At 48.8% G+C, this 12,671-nt stretch overlaps 1 protein-coding gene across 2 annotated transcripts in view; it reads left to right on the top strand.

Annotated features, from left to right (window-relative positions):
• LOC117557562 (NLR family CARD domain-containing protein 3-like) overlaps window positions 1–6,632 on the top strand; it is a 28,197-nt gene extending 21,565 nt beyond the window's left edge. For both annotated transcript variants that reach the window (XM_034233441.1, XM_034233442.1), the window contains exon 10: window positions 5,694–6,632. In XM_034233441.1, the coding sequence (XP_034089332.1) occupies window positions 5,694–6,232 (539 nt within the window). In that variant the 3' untranslated portion in view covers window positions 6,233–6,632. The remainder of the gene's footprint in view (window positions 1–5,693) is intronic.
• Window positions 6,633–12,671: the final 6,039 nt, after the last annotated feature.

Below are 12,671 nucleotides of genomic sequence, written 5' to 3' on the forward strand. Positions count from 1 at the left end.
ACGAGCAGGCCTCCGTAGATCGCAGATCGCATGCAGCAACAGGTGGAGCCTCTCCGTCTCTTCGCGACGTCTCCGCAGATCGCAGACAACTAAAACTACTACTTGTATAAGCAGGGATGGCTAAATGTTTGTAAACAGGAGAGCTAGATGCTAACAGATGCCAGATGCTAACATGTAGTGGGAGCCTGTAAAAATTGCGACTGCCTCACGCGAGTGCCACGACGAACAATTACGTTGGGCACGTTTACGTTGGTGCTACTGTCCTACAACGCTGGCTATCAACTTGTTCGCTCAAGCCAGCCGTGTCCTGGCCACAAAAAATAAATATCGTTCCACGGCAGGCTAACCGAGGCTAACCAATGAGCACCTGTGTATGAGAATGGCCCTGACACCATTTCAGCCCAGATTTTAAACGAGTCCCCCCCTCCCCCCACCCCGTCCCCAGAACTACACATGCTGGCTATTGTGTGTTTTGCAACATGCTCTATGGCATGTCTCTACTGTGAGTTGTAGTTTTAAAATATGTTTTCGTATTTCCCATAATAAGAAGTTGCCAGTATTAAATTGTGTACATCCCTGGAGGGGATAGGAAACACTCAAATTGAAAACATATAATTAATAAATGTGTGAAAATAGCTTGTGTCCATAATGGGCAGTATTAATATATACGACATGACAGCTACGGTCAGGAGAGCTTTATTTAACAGCTGGTCTTATGTCTGTGACCCCTCTTGTTGTTAATTGATGAGCCTGAAACATGCACTGTTCAAGGTTCAGAGGCACATTTTGCAAATATGGCAGTAGCCATCGATCGTCTTAAGATAAGATATACTTTATTGATCCCAAGTTGGAGAAAAATTCGTTACAGCAGCATGTGTAACAGTTGTAAATATGCAGTGGTGTTTATTTTTAAATCATTTAGTATAATCACACAAATTCTGTGTTTTATATTTAATAATTCTGTGTTCTTTATTTATTGAATGTTCAATACCTGACAAGGTCGGAGATGAAAAACTTGGGTCGCATCCTCAACAGTGCATTACAAGACATCTATCAATATGTGTGTACCTGTCAGGGTTGAGTGAAGCAGGCAGGACCCAAATGCAGATTAAACAGAAAATACCTTTATTTCAAGGCTACAAGAACATACAGAGCAGAGGCATGTACTACAAAGCAGGATTTTCGCTTAGCCGGCTAACTTCAGGCAAAACTCTGGGTTTCCGGTCCTACGACGCTGGTTCTCTTTTTAGCGGGCTAGATCTCCATGGTAACTTATGCTGAGCGGCTAACCTGATCGGTTAAGAGATCAACTCAGTGTGAACGTGAACATTAATAGAATATGACCTCCCATCTTCAGAGCAATCTGACAATTATAACATTAGCGTTAAGAAAGCTTACTTAAATATCTGCCACAACATAAGTAACCGGATCAGAGTAACATTAAGTACAGTCCGCGGCATATCACATCATAATGTATCATATATCTCCTTATCTGAGTCAGCTGAGCCGTATCTGGCCGTGCAACACTCTCAGTGTCACAGACTGGATGCAGAAGTATTATTTTAAGCAACACATTAAGTTGAGGAAACAACTACTAGAAGGGAAGGGTGACTCGTGCGAGCGGCCCAGGGGCAAAGCAGAGGCCGAGAAGGGGGACTCGGGCGGACGGCCCAGGGGCAAAGCAGAGGCCGAGAAGGGGGACTCAGGCGGACAGCCCAGGGTCAAGGTAGAGGCCAAGAAGGGGGACTCGTGCGGACGGCCCGGGGGAACAGCAACAGAGCAGGGAAGTCCGCGGCGGGGAAACTCAAAGTGCAGAAGACAGGGGTGAAGGCCTCGTCGGGGTAAATTAGGGGGGCCGGACTCGAGGGAGAAGGCAGCGGCTGGGAAAGTCAGGGGGCCCGGCTCAAGGGCGAAGGCAGCGGCTGGGAAAGTCAGGGGGCCGGGCTTGAGGGTGAAGGCCGCGGCTGGGGAACTCATGGGGCCGGGCTCGAGGGCGAAGGCCGCGGCACTCAGGGGGTCCGGCTCGAGGGCAAAGGCCGCGGCTGGGAACTCAGGGGGCCGGGCTCGAGGGCGAAGGCTGCGGCACTCAGGGGGCCGGGCTCGAGGGCGAAGGCCGCGGCTGGGGAACTCAGGGGGCCGGGCACAAGGACGGGCAAGAAGGCGGCGACGGGACAGCTCCGGAGGACGGGCAGGAAGACGGCGTAGGCCGCGTTGGGACCTCTCCGGGGTCAGCTGGATCGCCGGAGCAGGAGCACAGGAATCAGGAGCACTGGGAGCTGGGGATGGCAGGACAGGAACCAGTGTTGTCGGGACAGGAACCGGTGTCGGCCGGACAGGAACCGGTGTCGGCCGGACAGGAACCGTAGCCGTCGGGACAGGTGCAGACAGAACCCACGATGGGACAGGCACAGACGAGACCTTGGACAGAACATGGGCTGGTGTTAGTGGGACCCCGGACGGGGAAAGGGCTGGTGTCGACTGGACCCCAGACGGAACAAGGGCTGGTGTCGACGGGACCGCCGTCGGAACAGGACACGGTGTCGGCGGAGGAGGTGTCAGCAGGACCCCCAACAGAGCTGGACATGGTGTAGACGGGTCAGGATCTGGTGGCAGCGGGACCTCTGACTGAATAGGATTAAGAGCTGGCTGGACCTCCGACGGAACAGGTGTTGGTGGGACCCCCAGCGGGACAGGTGTCGGCGGGACCCCCAACAGGTCAAGGCACGGAGTTGGCAGGACTCCCAGCGGAACCCCCAACGAAACAAGACAAGGTGTTGGCAGGACCCCCGGCGAGACAGGTGACGGCGGAACCCCAACGGAACAGGACACAGAGTTGGCAGGACCCCCATCGGAACCCCCAACGGACCAGGACATGGGGTTGGCAGGTCCCCTGGCAGAACAGTAGTCGGCGGGACCCCCAACAGGACAGGACACAGAGTTGGCAGGACCCTCAGCAGAACCCCCAACGAAACAGGACATGGAGTTGGCAGGACCCCCGGCGAGACAGGTGACGGCGGGACACCCAACGGAACAGGACACAGAGTTGGTAGGACCCCCAGCGGAACCCCCAACGGACCAGGACATTGGGTTGGCAGGACCCCCAGCAGAACAGTAGTCGGTGGGACCCCCAACGGGACAGGACATAGAGTTGGCAGGACCCCCGGCGAGACAGGTGTCGGCGGGACCCCCAACAGGACAGGACGCAGAGTTTGCAGGACCCTCAGCGGAACCCCCAACGGAACAGGACATGGTGTCGGCAGGACCCCCGGCGGAAAAGGTGATGGCGGGACCTCCAACAGAACACGGGGAGCTGGAGTTGGCCGGAACGCCTATAGGACACGAGGGGCTAGAGTGGGCCGGAAAGCCGGAACTGGAGCCGGTACGGGAGCCAGAATCATGGCTGCAGGGGCCGATATTGGAGCCGGAACCATGGCTGCAGGGGCCGGTACTGGAGCCGGAACCATGGCTGCAGGGGCCGGTACCGGAGCCGGTACGGAAGCCAGAACCATAGCTGCAGGGGCCGGAACTGGAGCCGGAACCATGGCTGCAGGGGCCGGTACTGGAGCCGGTACGGAAGCCAGAACCATAGCTGCTGGGGCTGGTACTGGAACCGGAAGCATGGCTTCTGGGGCTGGTAGCCTGGACTTGCGACTCCTTCTCTTAGGAGCCTTTTGGAGGCTCTGTGGACCTCCAAAAGCCAGACGAGTTCCTGAGAACGGATCCTGGACAGGGGCAGGAAATGGGGAAGAAGCAGGGGCTGACAGAACACACCGAGACGTATGGTGTCAGGTTGGGAATTGGGAGGCAAAGGGCTATTATGCCTGATGATATCCCATAATTGGCATAGAGCTGTTGAGGGCCGGACCATTAGCCATCATCTGAAATCTGGTGCCGTTTGGACGATTTTCCATTGAGTTACGACAACACCGTGTTTTATGGCGAGGGATCTGGCGCCATGGCAACGGCATATGATGACATCCCCTAATTGCAATAGAGCTGTTGAGGGCCGGACCATTAGCCATCATCTGAAGTCTGGTGCCGTTAGGACGATTTTCCATTGAGTTACAACAACATCGTTGGAAACGGCATATGATGACATCCCATAATTGGCATAGAGTCTGGTGCCGTTTGGACCATTTTTATAGGAGTAACAGCGACTCCGTGTTGCATGGCGAGGGATCTGTTGCCATGGCAACGGCACATTAAGTAACATCAGATTTGACATAGAGCTTCTACTTTCCCCCTATGAAAGTATGTACTCTTAATATGTTTATGTTTTCATCAAATATAACGTATCAAAAAATAATAACGTACAGTGTTAACACAATACAATATACTGCTGTTTCCAGTTTAGTTTATGATGGATGTATTTTGTTATCCATATTGTTTTTATATTTGTAACACCAAACCGACAGAAAATATGGTCGTAACATGACCAGTGGTCTAGTTAATCAAAAATATATTATCAAACATAATATTAAAATGAACTCTTATTTTGAAAATACAGCTTCCTGTGTTCGAATGAGCTGCTCCGACTGTTCGGTCCTGACAGACTCCAAAAGTCCGACATTATACAATCAAACAAATAAATAAACACAAGGATAATGATGTGTTATTGTTGAGTAAATAACAGTGTGTGGTTTAGAAAATAATGCAAAATTAGAAGGAAAAAACGATGAAACAATACAGATGTTAGTATTCTGAGCCCCTACTCTCTCCATAACTGACGGCAACACAAGTCCTGCATTATTCAATTAAAATAAAGAAGTAAAAACAATAAGTGTGGCTTGATATTGAGTTAGAAAAAGGTTGATAAACGCTGTGAGAATGGATCTGCAGAGAGCATTTCTCCACGATCCCAACTCCTCTATTACCAGCGTTCAGGGAGCTCAATGCAAGTCAATGGGACGCCCTGAGAGTTGAAACTCGACGCTAAAGGGCCCCCCTTGCGTTGGAAAGTGACGACAGGGAACCTGACATGACGTCAACATAGGCCGAGCTGGGAGTGAGAATGTGTTGGATTACAGATACAGGCTAAATGCTGCAGATTACTCTTCAACTGACTTCAATTCATCTTCCCTCTCTCTCTCTCTCTCTGATAGGAGATCTGAGAGATGCTATAGAGAAGCTCTCGCTCTCTATCGAGGCTCTCTCATCGATTCTCTCTCTCTCTCTCGATATCTCTCCTCTCTCTCTCTCTATCTATCTCTCTCTCTCTCTCTCTACTCCTCTCTCTCTCTCTCCTCTCTCGCTCTCCCCCCTCCCTAACCCTAACCCCGTTTTGCAAAAAGTGCAGATTGGGTGCAGAGCTGAAAATGTGTTTAGAGTTTTGAGCTCAGGCTCTTTGAGTGTGAGTTGAACTAATTATGCTTTATGTGAGATTTTAGTGTGTTAGCAACTGAAACTTTAATATCATCTCCACATGTTCCTGTGAAAGCTTCTTCACATGAGACTCTTTGGATAGTGACAGTAGATCAACAGCTGAGCGCTGATGCTGTTTCCCTTTCCTTATCTCTTATTTTACAATAATAAGTATTAGGTCTGAGATCATTGATGGATCACCTGCTGATGAAGATCAGGCTGTTAGACATCATTCTCAGTGAATATGAGACGTCAGTCTGAATGGTTTCTGTCAGTCAGTAAAGTAGTTCATAAATGAACAGATGATAACCTGCAGCTGTTCTCTCCATCAGATGCCTGTGAACTGGAGCTGGACTCAAACACAGCTCACAGAGGACTCAAACTGTCTGAAGACAACAGGACGGTGACACTTGTGAGGAGGGAGGAGCCATATCCTGATCATCCAGAGAGGTTTGACTTCTACGAACAGCTGATGTGCAGAGAAGCTCTGACTGGTCGCTGCTACTGGGAGGTCGAGTGGAGCGGAAAGGTTCATATAGCAGTGACTTACAGAGGAATCAGCAGGAGAGGAGACAGTAAGGACTGTAGGTTTGGATGGAATGATCAGTCCTGGAGTCTGAGATACTCTGACGGGTGTTACTCTGTCTGGCACAATGAGAGAAGAACACGCACCTCCTCCCCCTCCTCCCCCTCTGGTAGAGTAGCAGTGTATCTGAATCATCCTGCTGGTTCTCTCTCCTTCTACAGAGTCTCCTCTGACAGACTGATCCACCTCCACACCATCAGAACCACATTCACTGAACCTCTTTATGCTGGGTTCAGGTTATGGACTGGTTCCTCTTCAGTGTCTCTGGATCCTCTGCAGGTCTGAGAGTCTCTCCTCAGCGTCTCTGGTTCCTCTGCAGGTCTGAGATTGTAAAAGTTCTCTAAAAATACAGGAAGCACATTATGATGGTCTACTTCTGGTTAGGCTGGGCTTATGAAAGCCAATGTGATATGTTTGTAATGATAAGAGCTTTGTGTGTATTGAATTGGTAAAATTATTTTCATCGGTTAAACCTTTTCTTTAAACCTCTGGACAATCTTCTAAAATACAATCCTTATGTCGTTGGTTAAAACCTTAACTTTCCTCTTCAGTTGCAACACACAATTATTCGAGAGTGCTTCTATGGTGAACTACCCAGTGAAACCCTGTTATTTGTTTTCCTCTCACTGTTGCTGACTTTATATCCTACCAGCAGAAGCAGAATAAAATGCACATATTAGGGTTCCACAAGGTTCCATTATTGGACCATTACTGTTTTCTCTGTACATTAATGACTTGCCTAATGTATGTCCTGAGTTGATTGTGCAAATGTATGCCGATGATACGGTCATCTTTGTACACAGGAAGAACAATGAAATTATCTCATCTTGTCTCTCAAAAGCTTTGGACAAGGTTCAACACTGGCTGAACAACATTTGCTTACAGTTAAATGTAAAAAAAATAGTATGCATGATGTTCAGTAAACGACCAGTCAAAATTGAAGGATCCAACATGTTTTTAAACGGAGCAGAAATAGAACTAGTCTCCCAGTTCAAGTATCTTGGAGTCATACTGGACTCGAACTTGACTTTTAAGAAGCATATCAAGAAAGTATCCAATACCATTAACCTGGGACCCTGTTTTTTTTTTTCACGACACTGTGTCTCAGGGAATCTTAATATTTAAGAACCTATTAATGTGTTCTACCAGATTAACAGAAATAATCTCAGCTAACTGACGATACAAACCATTTTTACCAAAACAAAGACAAGTCTCATAAGAAGCATCTAAATGACCCCTGAACGAAAAATGCTAACGGACTTTGGCACAGAACTCAAGATAAAAGTACCCTTATTACTTATCGTAGCTGCACTTACAAGATATCCGATTAAAGCTGAGGTTCCACAGATTATTTAGGTATATATATCATCACTGAGTGATCCGGACTCGCGACAGGGGAAGCAAATACAGACATCACAACACGTACCTTTACGGAGCTTCTAGGGAGATCGTCTCACCGTAGCTGTCAATCTGATCAAAAGACGTGTTCAATGGCATTAAAACGAGAAAAAACGCGGCTGAATCGGTTAATCCATAGGTTTTTAACGTCTCTGTATAAAAAAATGATTTAATTTATAATCCATAATTCCATTTGTATGTAAAAATCGGAGAGCGGAAATGTTAGCTGCTAATGGTAGCCACCAGAGTGGCTGCTGCTTCCGGTCTAGGCTATGCGGGAGTCTCACACACACACATTACCAAATAAGGACTATGTGGGAGTTCCCCTCGATTATATTGGCTCTGACTGTCAGGAAGAGATGTCACATGTCAAAATCCAGCAAGGGGGGCCAGAGATATGGAAAATCCACCCAAATGGCCCCAGAAGAGGGTTTTTTTGCTAAATCTGTCTATATAATAGGGCTGCAACAAACGACTAATTTGATAATCGATTAATCTATCGATTAATGAAGCGATTAATCAATTATTCGGACTATTACTGTATGCCTTGCACAATTTCTCAAATGCTCTTATTTAGCCATCAACTTTTAGATGTAGCTTGAGGTTGTTTTAGGCATGTGGAAACTAACAATGAAGATGAATTGATTAAAAAATACATATATTATTAAATTAACTAAACAAATTATGAACAGAATTAACATTGCTTTTTATTTAAATTGAATAAATAATATTTCACATCAAAAGAAACAACAATGTTTTAACAAATCGTATTAAATAATGTGATGACGGAACTGTAAACAGAATAGCTGAAACTTTAACTAAATAAATAACTCAGTTACCTCTAATCATTAACCCATGTTTGTATAATGGAGTTAACTCCGTGTGTTGCTGCTAGCATACATAACACCTGACGTGGAAACGTTACTCGTGGATGGGGCTACAGAGCTGCTAGAAAGACAGCCGGTGCATTTCTCCGTCTGGATGTGGAGCACTTTGGATAAATGTTTCGACAAATTGCTCGTGTTGCCGCCCTTACATGCTAAACTCTTATTGGACTTGTGGCAAGGAGCATTGTCCACCTCGAGACGGGTAACATTTAACCTTGGAGCGCTTCTCTCCGCCATCCCCGCCGTGTGTTGCATGCATGTAGCAGCCGTGTGTGTGTTGCATGCATGTAGCAGCCGTGTGTGTGTTGCTGCATGTAGCAGCCGCATGTGTGTAAACTGCCCCGCCCCCTCCCACACATACTGGGGAGAGAGAGATCTCGTCTCGATTGGAAAGATCGAAAATACACCATAGACGCATTCTTTTGTCTTTTTGCATGTTATAAACGAGTTGGTGAAACTAAGACTACGATATAATGTTTTTGTAGCAATAATACATGACATATCTTTTTTAAATGTCTCCAGTACCGATAAAAAGACCGATAACGTTGGAGTTTAACGGCGCGAAAAACACACGTGATGACGTCACCAACGAATCGACGACTGAATTAGTTGGCAACTAATTTGGTCATCAATTTTAATCGAATAAGTCGATTAGTTGTTGCACCCCTAGTCTAAAAAGGTCAAATATCACTTGTTTTGCATCAATCTTGATACAGGGTACTTATTATATGTTGTACTTTGGATTCCTAAAGCTTTTAGTCTACTAACCCATCTTCCAAGGTTAGTTTTCACTATAAGTACAACATATTTTTTGGACGGACACTATAATTTACATTTTTTTACTGTGTTAAATCTGAATTTTCTTTAAAATAAAAAACATCTATATTGAATCTGACTTTTCTACATCCAACTCACAGGTTTATCATTACTTTGAGAAAAAAGATTATTAATTTAACCCTTTTAGAAGATATGGTCATTTGTTCTGGGGATGTCATTTTCGAGCCTGAAACCTGAAAAACAGGCTCAGGGTTTAACAGGTTAAATTCAACTTGCTAAATTTGAACCTGTTAAGCCTGTTTTTAAGGTTTCAGGCTCGAAAATGCTATGCCCAAAACAAGGGGTTACGTATTGTAACCCTAGTTATATAAGCACAGGCGGAGCCCTCTACTGGACTCTATGGGTACTACTCTCAATCATGCTGTGCGTGCTTTCACCTACTGAGTTTACATAAACGTAGCCGGCCAATCGGGGCGAGCCTACCTGAATGCGCGCGCAGGCCCACAGTATATAAAGGTGGCTACACCCGCCGCCCACTATCCTATACACTCTTCAGCGAGCGGACTAGGAAAGACAGGGCCCCCAGGTAGAGGGCTCCGCCTGTGCTTATATAACTAGGGTTACAATACGTAACCCCCTGTTATATTTCACACAGGCTCCAGCGCCCTCTACTGGACTCTATGGGTACAGTGGGAGGGATCCCCGATGTATACACGCCCTGTCATCCAACAACATTGACCCACCACACCGTCCCTGACCGGCTTTTGGCTAACATCCATTACATCCCCACTTCCTTCCATCCGGTTGTAACCGTCGAGAAGTTGGGGCCGCAATTTGGATTAGGCACACTCACACACGCTTACTTCGTGTAGAGTGTGCATGGAAAAGATCTGTGCGGAGACTCCGTCTGGAGCCTACCGCACACCATGTTCCCCAGGTCCCTCAGGAGTATGGGAAAACATAAGTGCACCACGTCCCCCACACTCACACATGCTCCGTGTGGGCATGGACAATAGTGAGGAAGGCTCTCCCAGCCTGCCTCCAGCCCTGTATGAGGCTGATTGCGCACCATGTCTCCCGAGTTCCTCAGGAGCATGGGAAAACACAAGTGCTTTATGTCCAGGGGGGGGTCAGACACCTGCTGACCCACAGCCACCCTCCCTCTCACCAGTCATGCGTTGCCTCGGCAAACACAGACAACGAGAAGGAGCCAGATATGTCCAGGAGATAACATTTTATGAAGGAGCCTGGCGTAGACCAAGACGCCGCCGTGCATATATCTTGGACACTCACGCTGCTGAATAAGGCTGTTTGACACAGCCACAGCCCGTGTAGAATGTGCACGGACCCCAGTGGGGAGGGCTCTCCCCGGCCGTCCATAGGCATGTATAATGCACCTGCATAGCCATCCTGTTAGGCGCTTCTTGGAGAGAGCTTTTCTAGCCACACCATCCCCAAAGCACACAAACAGCTGTTCAGTGCGTCTAATGGCAGCCGTGCGCTCTACATAACATGCTAGCGCATGCACTGGGCAGAGGAGGTGCAATTTAGCCTCCCTGGCCTCAATATGGGGTGGAAGATTAAAGCCACCTAACTGAATAGCCCTTGACCTGAACGAACTCCTTAGGCTCTTAGGAGTAAAGGAGGGGTTCGGTCTGAGTGTCGCCCCGCTACGGTCACCCCGGATCAAAAGGAAGCTTGGGTGCACCGACAGAGCGGTCAGCTCGGACACTCTTTTGGCCGAAGTCAAGGCAAGTAGCAATGCTGTCTTCCATGACAGTGCTTTCAGGGAGGAGAGCTCCAGGGGCTCAAATGGTTCTGTGACCAGAGCCTCAAGCACCAACGGCAGGTCCCACTGCAGGGAGGAGGTGTGCACCACTGGGCGCTGCCTCCTGACCCCCTGCAAAAACCGCGACATAAGCGGCTGACTGAAGGCTGACCTGCCTCCAAATCCCTCATGGCAGGACGAAATGGGTGCTGCATACACCTTAATTGTGGAATGAGCCAGCCCCCTGTCCACCAGTATCTGTAAGTAGGTAAGAATAGAGCCCAGCGTGCACGACAGAGGCTCTAGACTCCTTCCTTCACACCATCGCCGGAATCCCACCCACTTTGGCCTGTAACAGGCTGTGGTGGATTCTGCTCCTGCTGCTTGGATAGTCTGAATAACGTTGTCAGACAGCCCCATCTGTCTCAGCCTGTCCCTCTCAGGAGCCAAGCCTGTAATATTGTATTTTATTATAATGTTATGTTCATTGTGAAGCACTTTGGCAAACCCTCTGTTTTTAAACTGTGCTATATAAATAAAGTGGATTGGATTGGAGAGGTTGGCCCAGAGTGGGTAACGCCCCTATTGCACCTGCTTCCTGAGACAGCGCTCCCCAGACCTGAAGAATAGCCCAGGGCTGGCCCACCATTATCTTTGTTACCCCCTCGTACCACGGCGCCAGGCAGCGAGCTGCTCCCGCCTCACCCTCTCCAGGAGGGGGGGGGGGGAGTAAGGTGCAGCAGTGGAAAGGCGTAAAGCAGCTTCCTTGGCCATGGCTCGTGTGCGAATGCGTCGACCCCCAAGGGCGGATTGTCCCACCGGGCCAGGGAGAACCACAGGGCACAGTGGCTGTTGCGCCAATCGGCGAACAGGTCCACCTCTGCTCTCCCGAACTGAGTCCAGACCTGCTTTACCACCTCCGGGTGAAGCCTCCACTCGTCTGGCAGAGGTCCGCCTCTTGACATGAGGTCGGCCACCCCGTTCTCCCGTCCCGGGATATGCAGGGCCATTAGAGACAACACAATCTGTGACACCCACAGCCACAGGTTCTCTGCTGCGGTCAACAAGGCTATTGAGTGGACTCCGCCCTGCCTGTTGATGTACGCCACTGTGGTGCGGTTGTCGCTCCTCACTAGCACATGTTTGCCCTGTATTAAGGGTTTGAAGTGCTGTAGGACCAGCATCACTGCTTGCAGCTCCAGGAGGTTGCTGTGCCGCGCCTCTGTCAGAGGCCAGCAACCACCTACAGCTCTCTCTAGGCACGTCCCCCCCCATCCTGTCACTGAAGCGTCTGTAAAGACTGTGATATAGGAGGTCACTTGCCCCAGTGGAGCTCCCCTCCGCAGATTCTCTGGGGACCCCCAGAATCGGAGGTTGCTCTCTACTGAGGGGGGGATGATCATCAGACGTCGTTTGTGTCTTGATATCTAAACGAAGGCCGGTAAGCCACCTCTGTATGCGACGTGCATGCAGGAGTCTGAGTGGCACTACGGAGTGAGCAGCCGTCATGAGACCCAAAGTCTGCATGATGATCAAAGCTGTCACCGTCGCCCCCTGACACAGCCTGCAGACTGCCCGCAGCAGGGATGCCTGTCTGCTTTCTGTCAGGGTGGCACGTAGTCTGCCTGCATCGTGCATCACCCCCAGATATTCTACCTGCTGGTGAGGTATGGGGGAGCAATGCAAGGGGAATTAGGTCTGTCACTTTGGGTAACCGCACCACTGTCGGACGTCTCCCGAGAGTGGACGTCCATTGCCTTTAAATAGGGTTAGGCAATGCTCCGGTTTTGGGACAAAATGAACATGGGATCACTCCGGTCATTGTACGTACTTCGTCTCACTGGAATATTAACGGTCAGATTGAAGACAACATCGACCCAATTTCTCCGGGCAA

The sequence above is a fragment of the Gymnodraco acuticeps genome, unplaced genomic scaffold, assembly GCF_902827175.1.
Source record: "Gymnodraco acuticeps unplaced genomic scaffold, fGymAcu1.1, whole genome shotgun sequence".
NCBI classification, from domain to species: Eukaryota; Metazoa; Chordata; class Actinopteri; order Perciformes; family Bathydraconidae; genus Gymnodraco; species Gymnodraco acuticeps.